The sequence below is a fragment of the Babesia microti genome, chromosome IV (assembly GCF_000691945.2).
Source record: "Babesia microti strain RI chromosome IV, complete genome".
NCBI classification, from domain to species: Eukaryota; Apicomplexa; class Aconoidasida; order Piroplasmida; family Babesiidae; genus Babesia; species Babesia microti.
In genome coordinates this window covers 847,400-875,068 of record NC_034969.1, presented here as the reverse complement: position 1 = coordinate 875,068, position 27,669 = coordinate 847,400, and the positions used below count along the sequence as shown (strand labels likewise).

The 27,669-nt window shown below is 35.4% G+C and overlaps 17 protein-coding genes across 17 annotated transcripts; 11 read left to right on the top strand and 6 right to left on the bottom strand.

Annotated features, from left to right (window-relative positions):
- Positions 142–1,067, bottom strand: BmR1_04g07105 (conserved Plasmodium protein, unknown function; the record flags this gene model as incomplete). Its single annotated transcript, XM_021482577.1, has 6 exons — positions 142–245; positions 267–435; positions 457–615; positions 636–844; positions 865–981; positions 1,004–1,067. The coding sequence occupies 6 exons, from the start codon at positions 1,065–1,067 to the stop codon at positions 142–144; spliced, it is 822 nt and encodes a 273-aa protein (XP_021337788.1).
- Positions 1,068–1,124: 57 nt separating this feature from the next.
- Positions 1,125–3,802, top strand: BmR1_04g07100 (ubiquitin-protein ligase E3 C; the record flags this gene model as incomplete). Its single annotated transcript, XM_012794569.1, has 7 exons — positions 1,125–2,025; positions 2,046–2,600; positions 2,621–2,802; positions 2,827–2,931; positions 2,954–3,207; positions 3,278–3,363; positions 3,384–3,802. 7 exons carry the CDS (start codon positions 1,125–1,127, stop codon positions 3,800–3,802), a joined length of 2,502 nt encoding a protein of 833 aa, XP_012650023.1.
- Positions 3,829–4,694, bottom strand: BmR1_04g07095 (hypothetical protein; the record flags this gene model as incomplete). The annotated part of the gene is made up of 2 exons (XM_012794568.1): positions 3,829–4,241; positions 4,292–4,694. The coding sequence occupies 2 exons, from the start codon at positions 4,692–4,694 to the stop codon at positions 3,829–3,831; spliced, it is 816 nt and encodes a 271-aa protein (XP_012650022.1).
- On the top strand, positions 4,789–6,194 carry BmR1_04g07090 (Mitochondrial ribosome-associated GTPase 1; the record flags this gene model as incomplete). Its single annotated transcript, XM_021482576.1, has 8 exons — positions 4,789–5,058; positions 5,135–5,293; positions 5,316–5,486; positions 5,507–5,552; positions 5,574–5,691; positions 5,712–5,883; positions 5,904–6,085; positions 6,134–6,194. The coding sequence occupies 8 exons, from the start codon at positions 4,789–4,791 to the stop codon at positions 6,192–6,194; spliced, it is 1,179 nt and encodes a 392-aa protein (XP_021337787.1).
- BmR1_04g07085 (conserved Plasmodium protein, unknown function) lies at positions 9,567–12,145 on the bottom strand (the record flags this gene model as incomplete). The annotated part of the gene is made up of 6 exons (XM_012794566.1): positions 9,567–9,714; positions 9,735–10,102; positions 10,123–10,306; positions 10,327–10,413; positions 10,434–11,599; positions 11,621–12,145. The coding sequence occupies 6 exons, from the start codon at positions 12,143–12,145 to the stop codon at positions 9,567–9,569; spliced, it is 2,478 nt and encodes an 825-aa protein (XP_012650020.1).
- BmR1_04g07080 (V-type H+-transporting ATPase subunit C) lies at positions 12,347–13,462 on the top strand (the record flags this gene model as incomplete). Its single annotated transcript, XM_012794565.1, has 1 exon — positions 12,347–13,462. The coding sequence occupies one exon, from the start codon at positions 12,347–12,349 to the stop codon at positions 13,460–13,462; it is 1,116 nt and encodes a 371-aa protein (XP_012650019.1).
- On the top strand, positions 13,619–14,106 carry BmR1_04g07072 (Thioredoxin-1; the record flags this gene model as incomplete). Its single annotated transcript, XM_021482575.1, has 5 exons — positions 13,619–13,711; positions 13,732–13,836; positions 13,857–13,923; positions 13,944–14,024; positions 14,045–14,106. The coding sequence occupies 5 exons, from the start codon at positions 13,619–13,621 to the stop codon at positions 14,104–14,106; spliced, it is 408 nt and encodes a 135-aa protein (XP_021337786.1).
- BmR1_04g07071 (Protein yippee) lies at positions 14,368–14,759 on the top strand (the record flags this gene model as incomplete). The annotated part of the gene is made up of 3 exons (XM_021482574.1): positions 14,368–14,414; positions 14,437–14,698; positions 14,721–14,759. 3 exons carry the CDS (start codon positions 14,368–14,370, stop codon positions 14,757–14,759), a joined length of 348 nt encoding a protein of 115 aa, XP_021337785.1.
- BmR1_04g07070 (histone deacetylase 1/2) lies at positions 14,928–16,283 on the bottom strand (the record flags this gene model as incomplete). Its single annotated transcript, XM_012794563.1, has 1 exon — positions 14,928–16,283. The coding sequence occupies one exon, from the start codon at positions 16,281–16,283 to the stop codon at positions 14,928–14,930; it is 1,356 nt and encodes a 451-aa protein (XP_012650017.1).
- A 498-nt stretch (positions 16,284–16,781) lies between these two features.
- Positions 16,782–18,058, top strand: BmR1_04g07062 (prolyl-tRNA synthetase; the record flags this gene model as incomplete). The annotated part of the gene is made up of 3 exons (XM_012794562.2): positions 16,782–17,108; positions 17,130–17,408; positions 17,552–18,058. The coding sequence occupies 3 exons, from the start codon at positions 16,782–16,784 to the stop codon at positions 18,056–18,058; spliced, it is 1,113 nt and encodes a 370-aa protein (XP_012650016.2).
- A 31-nt stretch (positions 18,059–18,089) lies between these two features.
- BmR1_04g07061 (conserved Plasmodium protein, unknown function) lies at positions 18,090–19,294 on the top strand (the record flags this gene model as incomplete). The annotated part of the gene is made up of 3 exons (XM_021482573.1): positions 18,090–18,132; positions 18,153–19,120; positions 19,142–19,294. 3 exons carry the CDS (start codon positions 18,090–18,092, stop codon positions 19,292–19,294), a joined length of 1,164 nt encoding a protein of 387 aa, XP_021337784.1.
- On the top strand, positions 20,063–21,491 carry BmR1_04g07060 (protein phosphatase; the record flags this gene model as incomplete). Its single annotated transcript, XM_021482572.1, has 5 exons — positions 20,063–20,203; positions 20,225–20,440; positions 20,518–20,945; positions 21,341–21,419; positions 21,441–21,491. The coding sequence occupies 5 exons, from the start codon at positions 20,063–20,065 to the stop codon at positions 21,489–21,491; spliced, it is 915 nt and encodes a 304-aa protein (XP_021337783.1).
- On the bottom strand, positions 21,730–22,331 carry BmR1_04g07055 (Histone H3-like centromeric protein CSE4; the record flags this gene model as incomplete). The annotated part of the gene is made up of 2 exons (XM_012794560.1): positions 21,730–22,291; positions 22,312–22,331. 2 exons carry the CDS (start codon positions 22,329–22,331, stop codon positions 21,730–21,732), a joined length of 582 nt encoding a protein of 193 aa, XP_012650014.1.
- On the top strand, positions 22,491–23,530 carry BmR1_04g07050 (cytochrome c oxidase subunit Vb; the record flags this gene model as incomplete). Its single annotated transcript, XM_012794559.1, has 3 exons — positions 22,491–22,814; positions 22,984–23,114; positions 23,137–23,530. 3 exons carry the CDS (start codon positions 22,491–22,493, stop codon positions 23,528–23,530), a joined length of 849 nt encoding a protein of 282 aa, XP_012650013.1.
- BmR1_04g07045 (phosphatidylserine decarboxylase) lies at positions 23,756–24,995 on the bottom strand (the record flags this gene model as incomplete). Its single annotated transcript, XM_012794558.1, has 4 exons — positions 23,756–23,974; positions 23,995–24,601; positions 24,737–24,822; positions 24,843–24,995. The coding sequence occupies 4 exons, from the start codon at positions 24,993–24,995 to the stop codon at positions 23,756–23,758; spliced, it is 1,065 nt and encodes a 354-aa protein (XP_012650012.1).
- On the top strand, positions 25,057–26,550 carry BmR1_04g07040 (aspartate aminotransferase; the record flags this gene model as incomplete). The annotated part of the gene is made up of 4 exons (XM_012794557.1): positions 25,057–25,208; positions 25,296–25,611; positions 25,632–25,731; positions 25,907–26,550. 4 exons carry the CDS (start codon positions 25,057–25,059, stop codon positions 26,548–26,550), a joined length of 1,212 nt encoding a protein of 403 aa, XP_012650011.1.
- A 236-nt stretch (positions 26,551–26,786) lies between these two features.
- Positions 26,787–27,652, top strand: BmR1_04g07035 (conserved Plasmodium protein, unknown function; the record flags this gene model as incomplete). The annotated part of the gene is made up of 5 exons (XM_012794556.1): positions 26,787–27,045; positions 27,066–27,146; positions 27,167–27,280; positions 27,301–27,524; positions 27,548–27,652. The coding sequence occupies 5 exons, from the start codon at positions 26,787–26,789 to the stop codon at positions 27,650–27,652; spliced, it is 783 nt and encodes a 260-aa protein (XP_012650010.1).
- Between the last annotated feature and the right edge of the window lie 17 nt (positions 27,653–27,669).

Sequence of the window (27,669 nt, the reverse complement as noted above, 5' to 3'; positions counted from 1 at the left end):
GCAGGTAGTAAATTTGAATCTAAAAATTAATCATATTATTAAGAAGTTACGCAAGTGGCTACTATATATCCGCAATTAAATATATGTGTGTGAATAGACCATGCGAATTGTATTAATGTGTACTGCGGTAAGCGATAAAAATTAGATTTCTGATGATGAGAATGTTTGTGTATCAATAGTCTGGTAAACGCGAGCTTCTTGTTCCAACTCCTTCAAACAAGTCATTACATGATTTTCAGTGACATCTAAATTAGTTCAGTGGTTACTTTGAAATTCTGGACATAGTTGGCATTGCCTGGTGATCTCACTGACATTAAATCCATTCCTCCCCTTTCCAGATTTCACATGGTCACTAAGAAGTTTAGCAATGTAACTGGAAAGAGATCCTATATAATTGCTTCTATTGTCTTCATTCTTCATACGTTGTGAATTTTTCTTCATAAATAACAGAAATACCTTCAAAATTGTATGCATGACATCTAAATCGTGTAGCAAAGATTCATTAAAATTTTGTATGCATTTGATGGAATAAATACTAATAACAGGATATTGTGTGCTGTTTATTGGATTATAACCCCCGTAAATCTTAACAAGTTTATGCCCATTTTCTAAATCCTAAATAAGCAATTTCATACCTTTAATTGCTTAGTTCTATATTCGCTGAATTCATCGGCCCTAACTAATATGCACATGATCCTCCCCGTATCATCTTCTATTAAATATTGATTATTTTGGTCTGTCCATTGTACATTTACTATTCTACCAACAATTTTTATTATCTCCACTTGATTGCCAAATATTTGTATGTATCTGGAATCAGATTTCCAAGTGGAATTTATCATGCCTAAGTAAATCTGTGATTACCAATTTTTAATGGCATAAAATTTATTTTGTTCGATGGTTCAAGCGATGATTTATCAAAATCTTCATTTGGATCGTTTGATATGAATCCTGAGCCTTCAATGCCCGGACCGCTGGAGTCTGAATGTGCAGATATACATACTGTTATTTTCATGAAGAAAATCCCAGTCTTTGGGGAAATTGGATATAATTGGATTATTCAACATAATGACACACCCCATTCAATGTTTGACGGATCAATCTTACCCCGTAGAAGGGTATCCATGTCCAGGGGCCCTCTTAGTATCAGCATAGATAAAAATGAAGCTATCAGGAAATATAAGAGTGGGAAGATTATCGCAGTTTTTTTGAAGGGATTTATTCAAAGGAAAAGGTGGAAATTGCAATTGCAACAGCGGCTTCACCTGTTGAAATGCCAAATTCTGCATAATAACAGTGATATTAGTGATGAAACAGTCGAAAAAGTTTGGGAAATGGTTAGAATTTCATATTTTGCAAAGATTAGGGATTTTGAAACACTCAATTTATTAAGTGAACTTGTGGATTTGGGTAAAATAACTAAAGAATCTCAACATATATTTCTATTGAGGCTATTTACTAGGTTATTTATGACTTACGAATGTTATAAAAATGTAGGATTCGTATACCCTCTGACGAATATGTTGTACATATCAGGTGATATATACGACAATGATTCTATAAATTTCCTTGCGTATGCAGGATCTATGACATTATCTAAAATGGAAATGAGATTCTTGGACAAGATATCTCTGATTTTGAGAAATTTTGGAAATAAGATTAACTGCAGTCAATTCCATTTAACTTTTTGGGGTACGCATTCATTTTCCAGCGAATCACTAAATAATTTCAATCTAACTAAAATATTTGATTCCATGACAGTATCAGTATCAGATTGTTTATTTATTTCGCCCGAAATAATCGTTCCTTTATTATTTGATCAAAATATTTTTTGTAAAAACATCAGTACAGTCCTAAATTATTCAACAGATGGTGATTTTATACAGACCATCTTATTATCTTTAGCACATATGCCCAGTGTAGTTGATGTTATTAAAGTTGACTGGCCAAAAATATTTAGAATAATTGGAAGTTCACGTAAGGGTTCCTTATTTATCGCAATTAAATACTCGAAATATTTAAAAGGTACATCATGTTTCATTTAGATGAACATTTATCATCTTTAGCCACATGCTTCTTTTCTTCCAAACTGATTAAGTGCATCAGAGATCATTTTGATAAATGTTGTAATGGAGATATTTCAAAAATGAGTTCATCAATTGATGCCGTGGTGTTTCTTTGTAGAATATATATGTATGTTGATATGATATTGTACGATTCGGAGATAATTAACGGGTTCTTTTCAACAATAGATAATGCAAAATGGATTGGTTATAGATTTACGCAGTTAGCTGTTTACATTGATTTTGTTTATAATGAGGAAGAGGTTAATTCAAAAATGAATCAAATATATAGTTCTAACACTATTATTTGTGAAGTCAGCAGAAAGATTGCGTTGAGGCTGTCTAGAATGAATATAATTAAATCTGATGAATGGATTGTTGATAAATATTTGGATAAAACGAATCCTTTCCCGCCTGTTCCACATGCGATCCCATTCTCTACAAGGGTGGAATCTTTAAGGCAACAAACTTTCTTTGAAATTGATCCTAGATTCATAATCTACAATAGGCCATATTTGATTAGAAGAACTCATATAGGTAGGAACGGTGTGATTTAGTTGAAGATAGCTTGGAGGCTCTAGGACATATGAGTTCCGATAAACTGAGATTGCCTTTTAGAGTGGCTTTTGTTGACGAATTTGGTAATACTGAAGACGGAGTGGATGGAGGGGGTATTTTTAAAGAGTTTTTACTCACACTATCTAAATCCATCTTTGATCCATCATATGGTCTCTTTCAGGTATTTAAAATGAATTTTATCTAGGTATCTAATGACTCTGATATGTCTCTATTTCCATCAATCTCTTCGGGCGTTGCGCATGAAAATCATCTTGAAATGTTTAATTTCGTTGGTATAATTGTGGGAAAGGTATATAAGCATTATTATTTAGGCAATATTTGAGGGGATATTAATAGAACCAGTGCTTAGTCGTTTATTGCTAAATTTGATACTGGGTCATCGCAATGGATTTGATGAGTTGCAATACTTTGATCCGCAATTGCATATGCATCTATTGAAACTAACATCACTGTCAGATAATGAATTGGACGAACTTGATCTAAACTTCACAGCTACAGTTAATTCTTTGGGAATTGTTGAAACTCATGAATTGTTGTTGGGTGGCGAAAATAAGAGAGTTAATAGGTGAGATTTCCAAACAATTTTTATATAATCATGTGATAAATAGTTGAAATTTAAGATAATAATCATTCAGATCAAATGTTCACGAGTATATATGGCGGCTTGCCAGTTTCAAATGCAATACGTTAATTGAATCACAAAGTGCAGCCTTTTTATGTGGTAACAAATATTTCATTTAGGCGTGTCTAAAATTATTCCACTTGAATGGCTGCGTAATTTTTATCCCTCAGAATTACAACTTCTAATATCTGGGTCTCCACTAATCGATGTACGGGATATGAGGAAGAATACGATTTATAGTGGATATACTGATGATTCTCTTACAATTAAACATTTATGGGAAATTGTTGAACAGCGTGATATGAATTGGAGGAGCGAATTCCTGGCATTTATAACAAGTTGTAAGAGGGCGCCACTCTTAGGATTTGCTCACTTGAAACCGCAACTTTGTATAACATTGGAGCCGGATGTAGAAAGATTGCCCACATCATCTACTTGCACAAATTTACTGAAATTGCCTGATTTTAAAAATAAACAATTGCTAAGTATGAAACTGGATGTCGCATTGAGAAATTGTCATGGTTTCCTACTTGACTAATGGTGAATTTAATTAGCGATAGAATTCTAGAATTCGATTGGCCAATTAGGCCAATTTGTAGCAATTCTCCACTTTACGAGGGCTCTAGAAAGTCGATTGTTACGTGATAAAGTTTGCGGGTCAAGCATTTTTTTGTATAAAATTGGGGCTATCTTCCTTCCGTCTAACTTTAATCTGGAACAGGCAATTGCAAGTTTGGCGCTGTTATATTGATGGGATACTTGTAACATTGAAACTACCAGCCTTTCAATTCTCCTCTTTGTAGATAAATCTGGTTTATAGTATAGTCCTATTACTGCCAAATAGTCTATTAATTGGTCGAAGTTATCAATGCCTTCATGTCTATAAAATTTGTTTAAAGCCATTCTGCAAAGTCTTACATTTCTTTTCCTATTCTTTAATCCTTTAGCTCCGTGTAGATAAATATGAAATACTCCATCTATATTAAATTTTGTCAAAAGTATATTCTTGTTCGATTGAATAACTTACCATTTTCAATGGGATTTAGGGACATTTTATCAATTTCAGAACGTATTGACCTGCAAGTTTCAATATTACAGCAATTCCAATTTGATAAATGCTTACAGAGTTGGGTTAATGCATTTTTTTTGTGAGGAAAATTTAAATTTGGTAAAGCATTCAAATCATTGCGTATCAAAATGCCAATATCTGGTTTAATATGCTTTATACATTCATTCCTAGAGTAAAATACGCATTTTTCAACCCAATTTTCAGCTGTTAAGGGATTATATTGCGTAATTTCAGTGGAATCACTGATGATAGTTCGGAAAGTATTATTAATTTTAAAAAATTCCAAATTCTTTGTTTGGAAGCTGAAGTTAAAACTAAAAATTTTGTTAATATATTTATTATTTTGCAATAATAAATTCATAACAAAACTTATATCTTCATTTTGAACGGCGTTACACGCCTATTTATTTTACTATTTACTGCTGCACCCTACTAGTATACTCACTCACCACTAAATGTCTAATGTAGATGAGGAAGGCATTGGAGAAGAAAGGGAGATGATAAATTATATCCCCTTCTCGGGAATTTCATCTGGACCTAGACTAGATGATTGGATATTACAGGGAGAGTGGAATGAACATATTGTTAAAAGCGAAAGGTTTATTGAATTTATGCCTAGGCCTAACTTCCAATTTGATCGCTCAATAACTTGGTTTCCATCGCATATGTCTAGGGGGAAATTGAAAATGGCCCAGAGAATTGATACTATAAATTGTATAATAGAGGTGTGGGATTTTATGAATACTCCATATACACATTCATTGAATCGAAGTTTTAATAACATTACACATACTTATATAGGTTAGGGATTCAAGAGTCCCATTAAGTTCATCAAATCCCGAGATTTATAGGCAATTCCCCCCCAAAATACCAAGATTGATAGTGTTGAACAAGGCAGATTTGGTGCCCAAAAATGATTTAAAACGGACGTTAGATCTGTTTGAAAAGGCTAATTTGAAGGTATTTTATAATATTATTTAAGGTATTACACACTGATGCTACTAAAAATAGACATGTTGGGAAGATTGTAGATTTTTGTAAAATAAATTGTAACATAAAATTCGCATCAATTGGAATAGCAATGTTATTAATCGGATTGCCGAATGTAGGAAAATCTTCTCTGATTACATCGATGAAACGATATGTTCAAAATGTGAGTAAACTTTAATTTAGATTGCAAAATATGCTGATAGACGAAATCGTATAACCGAAGGAGTTAGTATGTCATTATGTAATATAGAAAACACTCTACCTCGTTCTTGTCATGTTCCTGGGACTAGCAAACATTTGAATATGTTTCAATTATCATCAAATCCCAAAATATTTTGCTTTGATACCCCTGGAATTATGACACCAAAGTATTTACATATTTATTTAGAAGTGACGATTTGGAATTAAATCTGAAATTAGCATCGTTAGGATCTATTCAGGAAAATTATCAAGATATATTATACATCTCAGATTACGTTCTTTATTGGTTAAATAAACATCAGCATTTTTCATACGTAGATCATTTTCATTTATCGTATCCTACCAACTCAATTAGACACGTATAAAAACTATTATATAGGTTGCATCAGCTGCATCAAAAATTGCTAATATGGTTAAAAGAGATGAGTTTGTTGGTGATGAAATTGCTGGTGCTAATTTATTTTTGAAACTATTTAGAAATGGTACTCTGGGAAAATTCACTATGGACATTCTACCTGATCCTAAACAATTGATTAAACGCTCGCAAATTGAGGCTATTGCGTAAGTTTTCCTGAATGTCAATATAGTTTTAATTTCAAACTCATTTAGTGAATGTCCTGGGCCTTGGGGACCTAGCGAATACGACCTTCCATTAAGAGGGTTGGAATAGTAACGATTGGATTGTTATGCAATAATTTAGTAATTATATTAAGTTAGATAGGTTATATGTTGAAGAATTCAAATGATCTCATTTTCATTACAATTATATGAATTTATATCATTGTTGATTTTTTGTATTGTGCTAATACCGCATATTTGTATGTTATAAGATAATGTTTTTAACGCAAATTATTTTATATAATTTTAAGATACTCAGAAATCGTATTGAATATGAATAAAATTTTCATTATATTTTTGACTAATTTATCATATGTTCTTTATCCACTAATAAGTTGGTTTGTTTTCAATATTTATTTCAATCATGTAAAGTTATGTTTTACTTTGTTAAAAAATTTTAGTTTGTTTGTGTCTATTTTTCTGATATTTACATTTATGAATCAATTATCCCTGTCATTTCTTTAGTTTCGGTCAAATTTGTCTACAAATTTCTTATTTTACTAATAAAATTGTTGTTTTTCTTAAATTAAAAAATGTTACGGATTAGAACAAGTAAAACAACTTTAAAACGTATGTTATTCTGTTTCACATTTCTACTGATATTTTTGCTGTTGGTTTCATTTGTATTTCTTAGGTTTTCATTCTGATTTTTAAATTACTATGCGTCCCATCTTCATTTTTTGATAATACTTTATTAATTTTGATAGAGACTAAATTGAATATTAAGAATGCTAGAGATTGCAATTAGAGAAAGATTTTTGTTTAATTTTAAATGTCAACAAAGTAACTACAGGATGTATTTGTTTGTCTTTTGATTCAGCGTTATATATGAATTGATAGGATCGTTATTTAACTGTAACATTGCCTTGCACTGTATACAGCTATGTATGTGGAATTATATGTATTATTTACATTGATAACGTATATTCTATCTATATATGTAATTATTAATTAAATATTACTGTAGTAATATAAATGTTTACCCTTTGATAATTCAGTATTAAATTAATATGGTAGATAATTATAAGGATTAATTAAATGTTAACCATATAATAATGTTTCTAAATCATATATATAATTATTGCAAATTTTCATTATCCCAATTATATTATCATCCCTTTGGGCAGAAATATATGGGTTTGATATCATTTTCCAATTGCAAAATTTAATATATAAGTGCTTCCCAATATATATTAATATCGTTTTTACTGAACTTGAAATGCCTAAATTTCGGTTGATATCGTTTAGATTCCATGACAATATGTTTCTATTTGTACTAGATTCATTTTGTTCTAATATATTTGGTGGTAACATAGTGATTCTAATCTTGATTTTTGTTTATTCCATATGCTTCCAATTGCATTTTCTACCATACAATGGTTCGCTTTCAATGTTACTGAGAATTATTATAATATTTGGCATAGTTATTACATCAATTTAATCATTAATTTGGTATATTTTCAAAAAATTTCGACATAAAATTCATAAATTTATTGTATTGTCCAAATACGCTTTTATAAAATATTTAATGATCAGTGTTATTCAAAGTAATTACGTGATAGATATTTTAATATATTAAATGTGTAGAAGTGAAAATATACATTTATAATTAGCACTATGAATATCGGTACAATATATATATGTCACAATATGTAAAATAGTTGCTATTAAATATATGATTACATGCTATATGTGTGTTTGAAGTAAGTGCTAAATGACGATTTCGTATAATTAAATATATTTTAATGATGTAAAACTAGATTCATAATCTAAGTATTATATCATATCGCATGATTCCGCACCTTAAAAAGTATATTAATATATTAAACCAATGTGACTTTCAATCCAACAAATTTATTGTATAATAATTACTACATGAAAAGATGTTATTCGACTAGGTTTGATATATTTATAATATTAGGTACATGTTGTAACAATAAATTAATTGAAAAACATCGTAATACAAATAAAGATTGTTCTTACATGTACACTGTGACAGTTTAATGTGTAATGTTATTAATTATTACCTTATACTGAAATTTAACTAATTCATATGCTTAAAACGATCTATATGGACTAATATATATTTGCGTAAAAATTAATTGTCACTAGTTACTATATATTCTAGTTAATCTACTTTAGAGACCTTCCAATGTCATTCTCGATAGTTATTTACAATAAAACATACATGTTGTGATTTTTAAAATATTTAGAATCTTTTTATATTCTTATCTTTATTATTCACAAGTTGGATATTTCATCCAAATCATTTATTGAATCTGGATTATTGTATGAAATCGTGCAAAAGAGCACAATTATACCCCATCTCCTTTATAATTTTAAAGCTGGTTACTTCAATTCGTAGTTTGATCATTTCTTTTTTTAAATTTTGGAGCACGTAATAATATATCGAAAAACAACAACAAATTCAGCCCCCAAATTATACAATTAGATATGAATTATAATTATTGACTCCAACAATTCTTCAGAATTGTTGTCATTGCTATAATATGGAAATGTTTTAAGGAATAAATAAATAAATGGATAAGTATAGACATTAGAAAATATCCAATATTCATAAAAAAGCGTTTATGATCCTATATACAATGAAAAATAGAGAGGCATATATAACAATAGATGTATTATGATTAGAAACATTTGGGTTTAACAACTAGATTTAGATTTGAATTAGTAAATTTGTTTATTGATATTGACTAAAATCTATGATATTCCATAGACGAGTTAACATATACCTTTATGGCTCATTTGTTATAAACAGTAAATGCTGCATCCTAGAAATTACGATTGTTGAAATTCAATAATTGAACCCTTTTCATTGTAAAATGAATTAGTTTTTGATGAGTCTAGACTGTAACATTATTTCCGTCTCGTAGAAATATATCACTATATCACTACATAAAGTTACCAAAAACTAATTTATCACATATTAAAGCACACAATTTGCTGTTAAAAGTCTCGAAAATTACTTATATATTATTGCTCCCAAGCAACTTTTTCATTTTTGCCAAATAGGCACTCTACAGAAAAGTTATATCCTATAGAAATGGGATTAAATCATTTTTTATAGTTTCATCATATTCTCACATATATATACATGTATGCTTTTAAAAATATTATAAATAGCTACAGATTACTCATTATTTAACCACTCAATGTCCCCAAAATAATTTACTCATTTTCTTCCTTAAAATTTATAAAAAATTATACATCACAAGCTAATTTCACATATTTTAATCCATAGATTTATTGTCAAAATCCGCTAATAACTACACTCGTAACCTATGCTACATTCGGTAGTGGTATAATTAAACATATGACATATAGTCAATAAGCGTGTATAATTAGCATTATTTTCAATCATAATTCACATCGTTTTGTAATTGCTGATAATTTTTATGATAAGTTAAAATGCCAAATGCTTCTGCCCCCTACTAGGTCGCTGTAACTTCCAAGTAGTGATACAGTCATAGATGAATTTTGGCGTTACAAGTGTCGAATGCCTCGCGCCGTGCGTTCTGGAAATTATATCTTCATCATTCTTCCAAAATTTGCTACGTCAACCATTTATTACCTTTTCATTAACATGGCATCATCTGACTTGCTATCTGTGATTACAACATATTCGGCGTGCTTTGGGTTGGATACAAGTTTTCCATTCCCTAATTGGATCAAAAGTGTGCACAATCTAACTGTCGGATCATTCCTTTCACCCACAATGTGAAATTCCTCATCGCAAAATAGACGTTCCTGTGCCAGTTGTTGCCGAGAGTTAAAATTGTTCCCATCCCACAACGCCCCCTCATTTTCCAACATTACTTCATTCCAATGCTTGTACCTAATTGAATCACTAGGATCTGGCCATCTTTCACAATTACTTAGCAACCAATCTAATGCTTTTTCTGTGAAAATGAATACTTCGCCAACAAGTGAGCATAAGATCTGAGTTACTATTTGGTCACATTTATATCGTATTTAGAAAGCAGATCATCAATGCGTTCTCCGGATGGGATGACGCAGAAGCTTATTTGGTTCCATTCTTCAATTCCTCTGGGCGACTGGATAAACTTTATCCCCCCGGTACCAGGCCCGCCAGTTACTATATTGCCACAGTCATCTATGCTAGAAGCTGGAGGAGAAATTGTGCTAATTTAGATGGAAATTACCAAATGACACTCACAATTTTAGATACGATGCGATGTAGATGTGGCTCTTTACCTGCAGCTGTTATTAATATGCATGTCACTTCATTTCTACATGACACTAAATTTACCTCTCTCGTTTAATTGTGTTCCTAGTACTATTAGCAACCTTATCGACACTAACATAGTTGAGGGTATGCTTTGAAATGCTACTATTTGTTTTGTGAATTTTGACTCCAAACTGAGCTGCTATAGCGTCCAATTTGCCATGTGGAAGGATTGTTTCGAAACTGCGTTTTAAATGCGATATTAACTGAGGTAATTGCACCAATTGCATCTCCCATAAATTACCATTCTGATTCCACTTCATTTTACAACTCTTAGCCAGCTCTACAATTCGTTTGTCAAAGGGGTAGAAGCTAAAATTTAGCTGTTGATATTTATTCTTCGATGCCAAAAGTATGTGCGTATATTTCCACACGCCAGTGCTGCACAACTCTTCATAAGCATTCACAGCTTTGCCTTTTAGTTTGCTTATGTATGCTGCGACATGAGATTCTACAGATGGATCAATTGACCCCCCCAAATACTGGACAAACTTGGCAACTGTATAAATATGTATTGATGGTACTTTCCAAATCTTTTCATTAGGTGACCATTCCACATGCCGCGAGTTGAGCAGTGATTTGAAGTAGAATAAAATTCGATTTTGTTCGCTACACCATGGGAGACAAAATCCTAAAACTCCATATTGAGGATCTTCCAATGATATACCCTTTTCCAACCCATCAGAACGTATGCAATTTGTTAATACATAATCCACGACATTTACGCAATTGGTAATACATGTATACCATCGTAAGCACACTTCGTTGTTTTTGATACAACCTTTAAGCTTGGTGAATGGTTCCTCCCTAACTAGCTCCAATCCTAATTCACCAGAGTATACAGGTATTGATAAGTATAAGTTCAAAATTTGAGATTTATCTGACCCAGTTTTACCAGACAGCTTGACACCACTTTGAATAACCTCGTTGGATCTAGGTATGGATAATTGCAGTCTAAGACTATTCTTTTGTGCAAAAGTTTGCGCATTTTGGGGCAAAATTCGTACCAACAATCGCAATGGTATAATTGTATCTATACTAGTACTATGCCATTCTATTTCATTGTCTAAAAAATGCTTATCCTTTCCTCTGTCTGCGTGTGTTTCATAGTAAAGACTGCGCTTACTTACGCTATAAGTTCCTGGCTGCTCTAGCACTTGGATCACAAGCTGTAGTTTGCATCTGAGTTTCTGCATTAACAATTTCTATACCGGATAATCAATCATACTAGCCAGTTCATCTAACCCCGCGTAAGCACAGCTAGGTGTTGTGAATATTGAAGATTGACTATGCCAGGGCAATTGATAAGATTTATCAATCACACCACTTTTGAACAGTGAGCCCGTGCCAATTATGTCAACGAGGCGCATAGAAATGTTATACAAGTCATGTCCCATAGAATTGAAGTTGATGGGCAAATACGCAATATACCATTTGTCTAGAAGGGATTTAATACATTGGTTTGTCTTGAGACCTATGCCAATAAAATTGATAGGAGAAACAGTTTTTATTGGAGGTTCACCCATATCATTAGGCAATGCCAAAATTTTTGCCGCACTGCACCCTGGAATGTAACAAATATCCAGCGCAGATTGCAGCACTTCGTTGTGTGATATGCGCAGCACACCTTCTACAAAATTTCGCTTAACGAAATCCACATGTTTGCACAAAAAATTATCACAAGTTTTATTGGGTTGACTGCTTTCAGTTAATCCAGTGGAAAATCCTTCGACCATATTTATAAATAGTATCAAAATACATTCGACGGGAATCTACACTCACAAACATGAGATTCCACGATAATAGTATTTACAAATGGCTTCTAGACAGAACAACACACATTAATTGTCAAAACACACATGCTAATTGTGTAATTCTCACAATTATGGCATTGAGTGATAGTGATAGTGCTGATAGTGGGTATGGATTAGTGTGGGATGAGTTGCTGGTTAGTTACCTGCAGCACACGCGGCTCATCCGAACGCGAGGAATTATATTCTTTACTGCGTAAAAGTTTGTTCAAGGAAAAACTAGTAAACGATGTAACAATATTCGATGTATCTAAGAATATGCGTTTTGGGTCTTTTGATGACCTTTTGCGATGTGCTGATGACTTAGGTCGTTATGATGACTTTATTGAAGATGCTCTTAAGAAAGCAGAGAGGTTATATGTTGAATTATGCCCAAATACACATCTATCAATCACGCATAGAAGGCAAATATACTCAAAACAAGAGTTCATAAACCGATTCATGTGGAACGAGGCGTTATACCCACCTACTAGATCAATAAGGGACAATTTGGAAACAATATGTACGAACGTGGAGAAGTTGAAGGATGATTTGACTGCAAAGGCTATCGCATTTTCGGAACTTAAGCATAAAAAGGACATCACGGGACACGAAGTAGATGCTAGTGGTTTGACGCTTTTGTTCAAACCAGAACTAGTTAAACAAGAAGATTTCATAGATACGGAGCATATCACAACTGTTGTGGTAAAAGTCCCGTCAAATTCTGTCGATCTATTTCTAAATAGTTACGAAACGCATAGTACAAATGTTGTACCCAGGAGTGCGAAACAGTTTCACATTGAACGATCCGAATTCACTATATGGCGGGTTTTCGTATTTAAAACTTCGGCACAAAGTTTTATAACCACCTGTGCCAAAAAGGGCTGGGGAGCTACCAAATTTATCTACTCAAAGGAAATGTATGAACAAGTTTGCCAATCAAAATCCAAATTGGAAGCGGAGACGGGTAGGCAAGAGACCTTCCTAATCCGGATATACCACATAGCTTATTCCGAACTATTTTCTTCCTGGATCCATTTGAAAGCAATGCGGTTATTTTGCGAATCCGCCTTACGATATGGGCTGCCCGTTGAATTTGCTGCGTTTGCCATTTGGCCATTGGACAACAAAACGGAAAAAGATAAGGCAATCCACAAAATATTGTGTCGGATTCTGGGTAAAAAAGAACATTTTTCCAGTGATCAAATGTTGACCTGTGAGGATTTACCTTATGTCCATTTGTCCTTCCACATCTCCCACTGACACACGCGCCAAAACACATCACGGATGCTTATGATGATCCTTTTAAACTAACTACAAAACTTTTGTACCCAGTTTAAGAATTATTTAATAATTATTATAGCACATATTCTAGTATAATATGCACTACACATACCCACGTATTATTTATAAATTGACATGCATAGCATGAGTAGGGTCATATTTTTAATGCCTAAAAAACTCTTATCTAACAACTTTTTACAAAAAAACTACTTTCGTAACATAGTAACGGTATGTATAGTGCCATTTAGTTCATAGAGACAGTGGATTGCTACAGGAAGGCTGTGTCTAGTGGCGTTGTTGTTGCCAAATTTGGCGCCGAATGGTGTGGACCTTGTGTCAACTCGAGGCCGCTAGTTAGTAGATCATCATTTAGTTTGAAAAATTAAGCAATCAGATGAAATCGGTCAAATTCATCGAGTTGGATATAGACAAATTGCCTGGTATAACTGATGTGATTTAGAATTGGCTGAGGAGCACAGAGTTACTACGATTCCCATGTTCAAGATTTATAAAAATGGAGAAGTTGTGACAGAACTTGTTGGTAAGATTGTTTTTATTTAGGATCAGATATACCTAAGTTGGAATCGGAAATCGTTACACACGTCACACCCCCTCAAAAGTAGCTTGACTTATTTAATTGTACTCAAAGTAATTGTCACTGGAATTGACGCATATATCATATTAGAATCTAAAAATTAACTAAATTATAATTATTATTATGTAGTGTCACAGTATAGCAATTATCTAAGCTTTGGACCTACGTTGGCGTTAGGGGTTGTTCGTAAGGTTAGGTTAGTGTTTATATAATAGTTGGCGGGTGTGGTGGAATTTGTTCTTTGTAAATTTCCCAAATTTATAAAACCAAACATAACCGTTGGTTCAGAATGGGACGACTATTCAAAGAGTATATAAAAAGCCGTGACATATACAGGTATCATCGCAATATTAATTAGCTGTTCCGAGTGCCAGAATCATTTAACATGTTTAGATGATCTTGTATCTACGAGCTTTAGGGGTAGAACAGGATCTGCTTGGTTATTTTCTAGAGTAATTAACGTAACAGAAGGCCCCTTTGAGGATAGGATGATGACCACGGGACAGCATACAATTGTTGATATATACTGCAATGATTGTGGCTCAAATCTTGGCTGGAAGTACCAAGAGGCGACAGAGGAATCGGAAAAATATAAGTGCGGCATGTATATTCTCGAGAAAGTAACTACTCAAACACATATAGGCACTATTGACACGACTCACGCATGACCCTACCAACTAATATTTCATATTTGAATCACAATCGAAAAACTGTAAATGTATCGCTCAACACAATGATTGTTGCTAACAGATTCACTAACATATATTGCCAACTGTACGTAGTGTGTTAATTATTGTTTCGATTATCTAATAAACCTGCAACGATAGCGCGAACTCAAATAAAATTGCATTAAATCGGTATAGATTGGTCCCGATCAGGTAAGTCATATGGATCATGCTCATAATCCCTCCTCCTGAGCTTGTGGTTGATGTAAATTGGCGGGGCTCCCAATCGTTTTTCCGCGTTCATCTTTTCAACCGATGCAAGTCCACCGCCTTCCAAAAAGACCTTCAACTGTTCCTCCTCATCCGGGTCATCTTGGCAGTTAATGAAATCCGGCGGTACATGAGCAAATTGCACTCCAGGTGCGTGTTCAACATGGCGCAAATTCTCCATAATTCTAATCTTCAACTTCTCCAAGTGTTCCGGTTTGTTGTAGTTGGGTATATTTTGCGGTGTAAGATGTAGTTGATAATCTGGGGCATAGTAATCATAGTAATCGTTAAGCGTGATCTGATTGCTCATTTCGTTGTGCTTATCAAGAACCACACCCGTTTCGTAGGCCCAACAACGAGCAACGTTCCTAATAGTATAACCACCACCGCCCAAAACTAGTAAGGGGATATTTAGTTCCTTGACAAAGGCCACGCAAGCAGCGTGGCCCTTAATTGTCAAATTAAACTTTCCCAGCCTATCTCCCGTGAGTGAATCTGCACCACATTGAAGCACTATTGCCCCTGGACGATACGATTCCACACACTTCCCAATTATCACTTTAAAGAGATCAACAAAGGATTCATCGTCTATCCCGTCATTTAGTGGCACATTTACACTGTAATATTTGCCAGTTGACATGCCAATATCGGTTATATCTCCTGTACCGGGAAAAAAGTTACCAAATTTGTGAAAACTTACCGTCATCACGCGGTGTGTTACGTAAAAAGCTTCCTCCACTCCATCGCCATGGTGTATATCAATATCTATATACATCACTCTAGTGTAATATTTAAGCAATTCTAGTATCCCAAGCACTATGTCGTTTATGTAACAAAAACCCGAAGCCTCACTTCGTTTTGCATGATGCAGTCCTCCGCTCCAATTGATACAAATGTCTGCCTGTTGATGGTTTAGTTTGTGTGCTCCATCAATACTAGCACCGCTACAAGACTGTTGGAAATCAAATAGCCCATCGAATACTGGACAATCAGTAGCCTCACCCACATTGAATCGCTTTGATTGGTAGGAAAAGTCAAGATAGTTTTCCGGGCTTACTGATGAAAGAAAGCATATGTAATCGCTATCGTGGAAAGAAAGAAGCTCCGGTTCAACTGCGCGATGAGGTCGAAAAACTTCCATGTGGCGGTAAAGATCATAAGAGAGCACCAATGAATGAGCCATTCTGATGCGTTGTGGTTTCATTGGATGCCCAGGCCCATAATAATAGGAACCGATATCTGGGTCATGGAAGTAAGCAACGCGTTTCATGATAACCACTCAACACCATTCAATTAATATAGTGAAATTTGCACTAAATTATGTTGTGACTTTGACTGTTTTCAGTTTGATACAAAAATTAGCCATTTCATAATATACAATCCCAACCCACCATCTACACTTTAGACTATCTAACACACCGCACCACGTCACCAGTTAGTGTTATCTACCCCTCTATTGGCGTACTAAATCTCCCTATAGTAGATAGTATGGACAAGAATAGTTATATGCGCTACCATAGACAAACATATTCACTATCTGTGCTATTCTTTACCAAAAAATACCATCCAACCTCTCTTCACTATCCGTATTACAATTTAGTTTGGACATATACCCTACAATGCTTCTTCACTATCATACAGTCTAGTTTTATCAAAAATATAAAAAACTCACTGCCTATCAATCAGCCATATGCCTCACCAGCACCCACACTAAGTGTAGCACTAGTAATTAGTATAAGTGTAATTTCATATAGCGGTGAGCGTTTTTATGTGCTGTTTGAACCCACAATTTTTTTTTGTTATAAACACGCTAGTTGCATTGCTGCTTTCGCATATTGAGTGTTATTCTAGTGGACGCAATGTGTTGTATGGATTGTCGTCCTATCGGCACTTGCCATTGAATAAACCAGAAAATCTTCTCAAAAAAGTGGGCATAACGTCACATATTTCCAGTGGGCTTATCACATATTTACCCTTTGGACAGTTACTAATCGATAAATTGAAGCATTATGTGGAATCCAAATTCATCACGCGCCTGGGGGCCGCAAAGGTTAAATTTCCCAGTTTACTACCACAAACACTAATGTCTGAAAGTGTAAGAGTGTGAATTATACAGAGAAAATTGGAATTTGGCGATTCACTATTCAGCATTACTGATAGAAATGATCGCAAATACTATCTCTCACCTACTTCTGAAGAAATAATTTCAGAAGTTATATCGCAAATGGGGGTTTTGCCTATGTTAGCAAAACCTATCTACCTATTCCAGTCGAGTGAAAAATATCGCGACGAAATGAGACCTTGCACGGCTGCTTTGAGGTATAGGGAGTTTTTGATGTTCGACCTGTACTCATTTCATAGTACTCAGGAGTGTTTAGATAATTCATTTAAGAGTGTAGGTTACATAACACTTGTTACAAACTTTTTTGGATGTAACTAACTGCGCGATAACTATAACGCAAAACAAAATTTACACATTATTTCACTCATTGTCAATGATACAATTATAATCTACAAATATAGTGAATTATCACTCAGATCGCACAAATCTATCGGGAAATATCCAAGGAATTCAATATAGAAACGTACGAGTCGGATCGAGACTCCGAATTGGAATTCCTAACTACGATAGGAGATAAACAAATAGAACTGGGGCACCTATTTAAATTAGGCACCCAATTCACGGGGGGAATCAGTAGTTCCCATTCTGTATACATGGGCAGCTATGGCATTGGCCTATTACGCCTCCTTTCTGCAATTCTCTGGGCCCACAGAGATGATGAAGGTGTGATTTTACCGCCACAACTCAGCGTTTTTGGAACAGCTGTGATGGATACCAAATGCAATCTAGCCGCTTTGACTAAGATATTCAACTTGAATAGCTGTGAATGTATGCTGTTGGATGATAGGGATGGTAAGATTGAGGATAAGTTATGTGACCTGCGTACTGTGGGTATACCGAGAATAGTGATATCACTAAGCAATGGCGTAGTTAGATATTTGGATAGAAGAGAGAGTAGCTTTGGAGAATTGCCGTACAGATAATTGTAGTTAGTGCACACCCCATTGTAGTACAATGTCAACTTGTAGATGGGCAGATATAATCAGCAGTGACTCAGGTGACACGACTTTTATTTAGGCTATTCATTTGGCAGAATTGCACGATTAGAAAGTGGCACCAAGAAGAAAGCCACTGATGATTCTTTTTTCGATCCGGGTGCCCCTGAGGTCACCGAGATAAAGAGCATAAATGGCCATGTATCTCGGCTGAACATTAAGAATTCACCTATTAGATGCTCTTTTAAGGGTCTTTTATCGGAAATATCACAATCAGATTCATATACAGGTGGTACTGGAAGTAATGTTAAACCTGCAGAATTATCAGTCACGCCATACACAAATTTGATTCAAGGAGAACAAAGCAACCATACTGGCAAAAAGTGGAACAAAAAAGAACACAGCTTGGATCAACAGTCTGATATTTATTACTCATGTTCCAATAAGGAACCACTCAATCCCACTAAGAAGAGGAAGGAAACCACACACTCTCATAATCACATCAATAATGATGTTAACGGCACAAAAAATGTTTCAAATTCAACCAGTAAGAAATGGAACACACTCGAAATATCGGTTAAGCATAATACATCCAATTGGCCATCACTATCACAATGCAATTATGACGACAATGGTTCCCCCGAATGTATTAAGAATAACATGAGAAAATTGGGGAAATCAAAGAATTTAACAAAGGATCAACTGGCCCAGAATGGAGATACAGACATGAATCAGTTACTCGCTTTGCTGAGTACTGGGGATTTGGACAAGTTAGCCAACCTACCCACTGCATCCATTGAAAGATTGGCAAAATCACTTAGCAGTGAAGATATAGTTAGATTAAATGATGTTCAGAGAATACAACTACTCCAGAAAACAACCCTAATGCAGCAAGCCCTAATGCAACAGATTTCACAGCAAACAACACAATCTAATAATGGTGTGACAAATGATTGTATACGTGCTGCAGCAAATGATGCAGCGGCTGAAACCAACATGGAACGTATAAATGCAAGGCTAAAAGATATTGCAGTGGGAAAGACGACGAAGGTGAGTTGTATCATAATGTAGGAATACCAAAACTACATTTCAAAAGTGCCTCGGCATGAAAGGACAGATGATGATCCGCAGACACCTGACCCCATGGAAAAGTGTTCATCTGCCAAGTTCCGTTCCAAATATCGCATCTGGCGCGTGGCTCTGCATAAATATGACAGTAAATGATCACATTATGACTAACTATTAAAACTATTATAACTTGAAGGTTGTATTGCTGCAACATCGTAACTTTGTAACCCAAAACTATATTTTGTACACCGACATATTTGATTATTTGGGGATTGTTTCGTAAATTTGCAAACTATCTATGAAAATACGCTAGTTTCACCATTGAAGCCCGAGTTTAGGCTATGTGCATCGCCAAATTTATCAATTTTCGAATCTAATTACTATAATCCATAATAGGATGGATTAATTTGATTAAAATATTGTCTAAAAATACCATTTAGTAACTAAGGCTGCATATCTTTACTAGTATCCCTGAAAATGTTACCCTTACAAATTTTCAATGGGAATATTACCAATAATATTTGCTGTATAAAATTTAAAATCATTTAAAACGCCTAAATAATTCGCCAAAAATCCAATTTTATATAATCAAAACAAATTCACTATACCCAAATAATCATTTGGTACAGTTGGAAATATCACAAAAACTATTTTTGCATACAAGTTATACACGACGTAATAATCTCAAGATTTAAATCATAACAGTAGAGCTTAGCAAACTGGATACTGCATGAAATTTTGTTTTAACATCAACTGTTATTAGAGCGTCCAGTATATAGTGCTGCCATGTCGCATACAGACAGCATTTGATGGTGGTATGATGCTGTGCCAAATATCCAAATAAAACTGCAATTCTAAAATGCAAATAAATTACACAATTTCTAAATGTCACAGAAAATAGTTACAAGCGAGTAACTATACGAAATGAGTGACATTGACAAGGACATAGCACAACTGGAACGCTGCGAATCGCTATCGGAAGAAGAAGTTAGGCTCTTGTGTGAAAAAGTGAAGGAGATTCTCATAGAGGAGGCTAATGTACAACGCGTGGATGCGCCGGTGACGGTATTTAATTAGTTAACTAAGATTTGCGGGGACATCCATGGACAATTTTACGACTTTAAGCAACTGATAATCTTTGGCCACAAAGTACCAACCACTAACTACCTTTTCATGGGCGATTTTGTAGATAGAGGGTACTATTCGGTGGAAACTTTTCTACTTTTGTTAACTTTAAAGGTCAGGTATCCGGATAGGATCACATTAATACGGGGGAATCATGAGTCAAGGCAAATTACTCAGGTATGTGCTAAATAATAATTGGATATGAATTATCGCCTTCTAGGCATTAATTAATTATTATTAAGCCTGTAACTAAGGTTTATGGATTTTACGATGAATGTACAAGAAAGTATGGCGGCACCAATGTTTGGCGATATTGCACAGATGTTTTTGACTATTTAGCAATTAGTGCATTAGTCGATGGACGCTATTTTTGCGTCCATGGGGGGTTGTCGCCCACTAACTCGACAATTGACGAGATCCGTTGCATTGATCGCAAACAGGAGGTGCCACATGAGGGGCTTATGTGTGACTTGATGTGGAGTGATCCGGAGGATATGGATGGCTGGGGCGCTTCTCCCCGTGGAGCCGGATTTCTTTTCGGCGGAGATGTTGTCCGACAATTTGTTTACCAAAACGGAATTGATGTTATTGCCCGTGCTCATCAGCTCGTGATGGAGGGGTACAAGTGGTGGTTTTCTCACACACTAGTGACCATTTGGTCGGCGCCTAACTATTGCTATAGGTATACAAACTTCATATTTTCAATGATGAATTTGACAAATTTCAGTTCATTTTAGCATTCATCTTAAATATTTCGACTGTCCTTTAATTACATGAAAGCTTGCATTTTAATTCACTAATAAATGGATGACAGATAAAACATCACCTTTGCATCTTTAAATTACATATTTTATAAATGTACCAACATTATCATAATAAAATTTATATTTATGTTATAAACATATAGAAAGTTTGTTTAAGCCAAATTCATAAAACATATGATTATTTTAACTCACAATTTAACATATATTTACACTCGTAAGATGTTTCACATCTTGCAATTGCATTTTAAATTTGAAATACAAAAATCTTCACCCAAATCGATTTTTTCCAGAAAATTTCAATATACTAAAACAGATGTGGCAACATAGCCAGCATAATGGAGTTGGACGACAACCTCAACCCTAATTTCAGGACCTTCGAGGCGGCAACTCCCGTAACTATTTATTTCATTTAGGAAAAAAGGGGAGTCCCCGCAAAGAAACCCATTCCAGAGTATTTTTTATAGCTAACATCAACGTTTTGCACCTCGGCACTATAAGATACAACGTTAAATTACATAAAATGTATAGGCCTTGATTTAAACAATTCAATTATACATGGTACTTTTAAGCCTGCCTATCAATTTTTAACACTTCTATAACCAACTATGCACTAGCTACAAAGTTATTAGTGATAATTTACAACTGTTTCAGTGTTCTGTACATTTAAAAATGACAATCGAAGTGTTTGTATTTGAAATACAATTAGGGTTTAAGGGGAACAAATTCGTACGGTTGCCTACCCCTACAAAACCTAGCTAATCTCATATCATCGACCCGCAAAGTAACCCTTTTGGCGTGGTGAGAACAAGCAGTTGAAATCTCAAGTATTCGAATGATTTCATCCTCCGCTGCAGTTTGAAGCGCTGCAAGGGCTTCAACAGTAAATTGAATATTTCCTTCGCCCATATAACACCTTTGTGCGATTTCCTTAACGACACGGGCAAAAATTGCCCGGGGAATGAGGAAATGAGTTGATTTTTGATATACCGATATTTCATGCTCAATTTTTGAGCCATATTTCTTTGCCCTAACATGATAAGGCTGCTTAGCAGGCCTCACATTCCCCTCCTTGTCCACCAACATGCGATCTCTTACTTGATGCAACATTGAGTTAATTCTAAACCGTATTACCGCGTCTATTGCCTGCCTATGAGTCAAATTGCCATGGTTAAATTCTGACACAGCTCGCGCAGGAGTTAAGATCCGAGAAGGTGTGACCAATCTGCTTGAAACACGCCTTGGAGTTATGATACTTGATCCGATTCTGGGTGAATAAAAACTTACTCGCCTTCGTTTATCCCCATATCGAAATCGTATATAATAACTAACCAACCCGCACTACACTATTATACGCTAACGCACCTGGTGGTTAATAGCAGTTTTTACATTATTACACAGATCCTTTTTATTCAATATACATTCAAAATCTACGCAGTTTTCCACACCACAACCCATTTATAGAGATGAATGGGATACTTGGAGTGGTTAATAGGTTGCTTATACCATCGCAGAACTTGCAATTTTCATTGCGAAATGGCAAGAAATACATACACACAACAAATAGATACTTATATCAACATTTTGATGTGGGACGGCCTCATGATTATTGGCTCCCTGTGGAAACAATGCCAAAGGATGTTGATACATTAATGAAGACAGACCCTAGCCAGATGGATTACTTTGGAAATTATTGGTATTGGAGGATAAGAGGAGAGTCCACACTTATGGACTCTGAAAATTTGCCAAAGAAAACTTACAAGCAACTAACCAGAGATTTGGGCATGCAGGTAAAAACTGTTTATTACATAAAAATTTCATGAAAAATGTTTGAAATTCTGTTCATGATAATTCTTTGTTTAATCTATTTTCCAATTTACATATACCTTCATTTATAAAATCAAATTTAATAATTAATGATATCAACTGCATTAAAGTTATCATTAAATACTAATTTAGGTTGTAAGCGAAGAGAGTGAACATATGCTTGGGTTACTCGAACTGTATGAATACCTCAAGAGTTCCCCCTTCGTCGGTCCCTTCGGTACCATCAAGAATCCAGTCCTAGTCCCCTCCATGAATGTAGAAAGGTATATACACTTGCTGATTTAGGGTTGTCGGTTGCACTGGGGGTTCGGGCGATCGTGAACATGTACCTTTGTGGTTTCGCTGCCGTGAAGGATTTCTTTATCGCTGTGGAGAGTGTGACCAAATATTCATGCTGGTGCGGCTATTACTATCGCTGCCGGATGGTGAAGAGCCCTTCCCCATAGACCCGGATATAGACGATGTTTTTGATGCGCAAGTACTTGAAAGGGGACATATTCAATGGAATACCGGTGATTACATTTTCTGGCCAATTGGTAATGCCACGTATAAACAATTGTTTCTCCAGGGCAAGTGGGGGAATCCAATTCCAGACACTAGTATGTATGATCAAACCGGGCCCGAGAACTCGATTAACATGCAACCTCTTGATAAGCACAAAAAGTTCGCACAGTATTGAATTACACTATTACAATATTTTTTACACAATAAAAATACACCGTTCAACACTACACTACAATAATTGCTAATTACTAGACTTGCACACATTGTTTAGCTATTACTATAATATATCCTAGTTACTCTTCAGTGAATGTGACAATTGATGTAAAAATCTGTTATGGAGTTGATCAACTTCGCATTTATCACAGCATTTGGTTGTATAGTTGAGTATAGCGCAATTGTTTTACATTTTAACAATCTTTTCCCCTATTTTGACCATATCGCCGATTTTGACATTCCAATCAACCGAACCATCACTTTCAAAAATAAGTACAACTGCGGATCCCTGCTTAAATTCGCCTATTTCATCACCCTTCCTGTATACAATAGGAGTGTCGTAACGCTTTGTTTCAATTGGCCCTCCGAGATAAACTTGAATTTGCCCACTCCTATTGGTGTCGAACTACATAATTATTTGGTTACTTCTAGATCAACATTATGTGTTATTTTTCCAAGGCAAAACGTACCAACGGGTATGATAAACAGTCTATTACCACAATTATTGATGCCTTTGAATACAACCCTTTCGTTTGCGGTAAAAATATCAGAGAAATACTTGGTTACAAATTTGCCTAAGGGCAGTGATTCTCCTGGAAAATATCTTCTTTCAGTTAAATAAAAATCGGTAGGGGAATGAAAGTGATGATATGCGCCAAGGGGTATTTTTAATACTATATAGTGCAATCTTTTTTCCATTTTTTTAGTGGCAGAATTTGCCAAATAATTATCATATCTATTAGTGTTATCAGATTTCGCAGAAATTTGTTCGCCAAGAAAGCAATTTACATTATACGTAGCCCCCTTAACCGTTATTTGTCCAACTCTATCCCTATCTATTTCCCCCCAAACCATAACTCTCCCATCAACTGGTGACGTTAACGTGTTATTAGAATAATCCTGTATAGGTCTAGCACATTCTGGCAGATTTCTGGTGAAAAACATGGCCAAGCTTTCATAGGCATCCAAAGGGTATACTAACTCGCTAGTGTCTATGCCTAGGGAATAGACCAGTGTCTTAAATACTGGCAGTCTAAGTTACCGAGATAATAATATCATGAGGTAGACTTCAAATCAATTAACAAAATGATATATATTTGAGTGGAATCTCAAGCCATCAATGCCAACTAATTTGAATTAATGCCTTAAAATTGAATGCCATAGATACCTGAGAGGCTGTGGTATGGGCATATCTACAACCTTGGAAAATGCAAAAGAGAGACTCCTGTTGAACAGTACATGTAGAAGGTAAAGCTAAATCACAATTTGATTACTTTTGAGGGAGATTGTATATCTGACAACCGTGAATTAAACGAACATGCTGTGCGATACTTATGGTTCATCAAAAGACCAAAACCTAGAAACAGAACCACTTGTGAGGATTTGAATGGCGCAGTTTTGAAACTAGAAATTACGTAATTTAACATATTTGCGTGTACACATCATACAATGTCTTACCATTTGACATCCCCACATTTGAGTTGTTGAATGACAAATATTTATGATTCTCTAAAAAACAAATCATTTGAAGACCCAAATATAAACTGTGCAATTGCAGCACGTGCAGACACCAGTGATGACAAAATAGATCTGTCACTAGGCACTTTATGCGATAAGGATGGCAAATTTTACATGTTTGAGTTAGTAATTGTTTACACAATGTGTTACATATTATGCATAATTAATTTATAATATGCAATGTGGATACTGACTGCGAATTCATTCAGATCCGTTAAGAAGGCGGAGCAGCTAGTTATAAACGATGATAATAGAACTGAGGATTACTTATTCATGTCTGGAGATGAGGAGTTTTGTTTAGCAGCAAGATCAATACTATTTCCGGGGGCGCAGTCTGAGGAGCTGAGCCAACTAGTATCTCTGCAAACGTTCGGTTCTACTGGAGCAATTGCCTTGTTCCTACAATTATTTTCAGAGCTAGATTACAATCCTACAGTATATCTAAGTGATCCTACGTGGTGTAATTACTATGGTATGTTAGAGAATGTTGGACTTAAATATACCCACCACCCGTACATTATAAAGGTGAGTATTTGTTTACCAAGGGGGAGAATAGATTGGATATTGATTCGATGATTAGTTGTTTGTCAAAGGCGAATCTATTTGACATATTGATCCTCCAAGTTTGTTCACACAATCCATCGGGTAACATTAATGCTGATTTGATGAATTTTGTACCTGTTTCTCCCCAACACAGAAATGTACATACTAAGCGTCCCTACCATTTAAAATGAACACATACAAAATAGAATTTTGACTGTAAATGCTATGAATTGACCATTTTTATTCTTTTAAAATTACGTATATAAAATTAACTAAGGTTTGGATTTATCTGAAGAGGACTGGGCCAAGGTACTTGAAGTAGTGCAACAACGTAAGCTGATTGTACTATTGGACATCCCTTATCAAGGCCTATCAAAGGACTTTATCACAGATGTCTACCCTTGTATGTTATTTTTGAAGGCTCGGCCGGCAGTTGAGTTATTCGTGGCACAATCTTTTTCCAAGATAATGGGCCTATGTTCCGGGCGTATAGGTTGTCTCCATTTCAGGACTCTGAGCAATTCTAATCATCTAAAAATTGCACTGACTAGGATAATAAGGGCAACTTATAGCACCCCTCCCAGGCACTATGCTTCATTAGTCAAAAGAGTTCTAACCACTCCGGATTTGAAAAAAGAGTGGCTGGAGGAGCTCACAATGCTAGCCAATGGCTTAAAGAAGGCAAGGGCAGAACTATGTAATAAAATGGTTAATGAATTTGGAGACAGATGGAGTTTTGTAGCGAAGCAATCTGGGATGTACGCTTATCTAAACATTGAGGATGAACTGGTTAAGAAGATGAGGGACATGCACATATACACCTCATTTAGGGGCAGGATTGTTTTGTCTAGGATAAATGAGAGAAACATTGATCGTTTAATATACAGTTTAAAATCATGTTTGGGAATTGAAATGATATAGCGCGATTTTTGGCAACAAGCAATCGTCTCCCCCTGCATAAAACACTAGTGTGATTATCTGTGAAACCATGCTAATCACAGTAATTGACAACTGAAATAATATAAGACATTTTAATTTTTTAGAATATACACCCGATCAGTGTTATATAGAGGGTCAGCTAGAACCAGGGCCCGAACACTTGCCTCTCCCACCCACAGCCAGAACGATTGGTTCTGTGACACACTAGCGGCCAGCCTATGTACAAAAGGGCACTAAAGCGATACCACTGGGAGCTTATACATGAAGATTTGAAATACCTCTTTTCCCAGCACAACAGAGACACCCTTGTACAAATCAAAGCTCATCCCTGGCAACGGTTCGCCAGCAAGGAAGAGCTGTGGCACAGAGGGTTCATCCCTGCATTGCTATGCAATGGGAGATACGAAAGATTTACGCTAAGGCGCGAGGAGATTGAACGAGTTGCATTCGAGGAACCGGAAGGCCATTTGTCCAACCGTGAGACACACATAATATAGTATTTAAAGGACGGATGTTTCACATTGATTTGGGAGGAGTGGCTGAAAAGTGCCTGGTATCACACGTACAGTCAGATCCAGGTACTCTCCACATAATTTAGTGGCGAAAAAACTCTACTTTATAAAGTTTAACAGGCATGTACCAGGAGAAATCAGCTTGGTCGACATTCCCTGCACGTTAATTGGCCTGCTAGGGTGCCCTGCCTATATAAAGGGTAATAGCTCATAAATGCAGGCTGTCATGTAGAACTTTCGATGCAATCTATCAAATGCGAGGTGTTCGGCGAAACTGTGCCACCACCTTTCCAAATAGACGTATCCAAACTCGACTATAACCATCCCTACACGGCAATCAGACTCAAGGACCTAGAGTGCTTACTTCCGGACGATGGAAAGACACTGTTTGACCGCCATTATACACTGGATGAGGAAGTAGTATGGGCCTACATACCTAACACCGTAAGGCGTAGTTTTTCAGATAGATCGCAGAGACGCCGCTTCCAGCGAACTATAAGGACCCAAACTTCACTAACCGTAGGGGCGGGCGCATTAACTTGACATTTTCTGGCACAATGCCCAAACAGTAGTTCCATGCCGTAGCTTT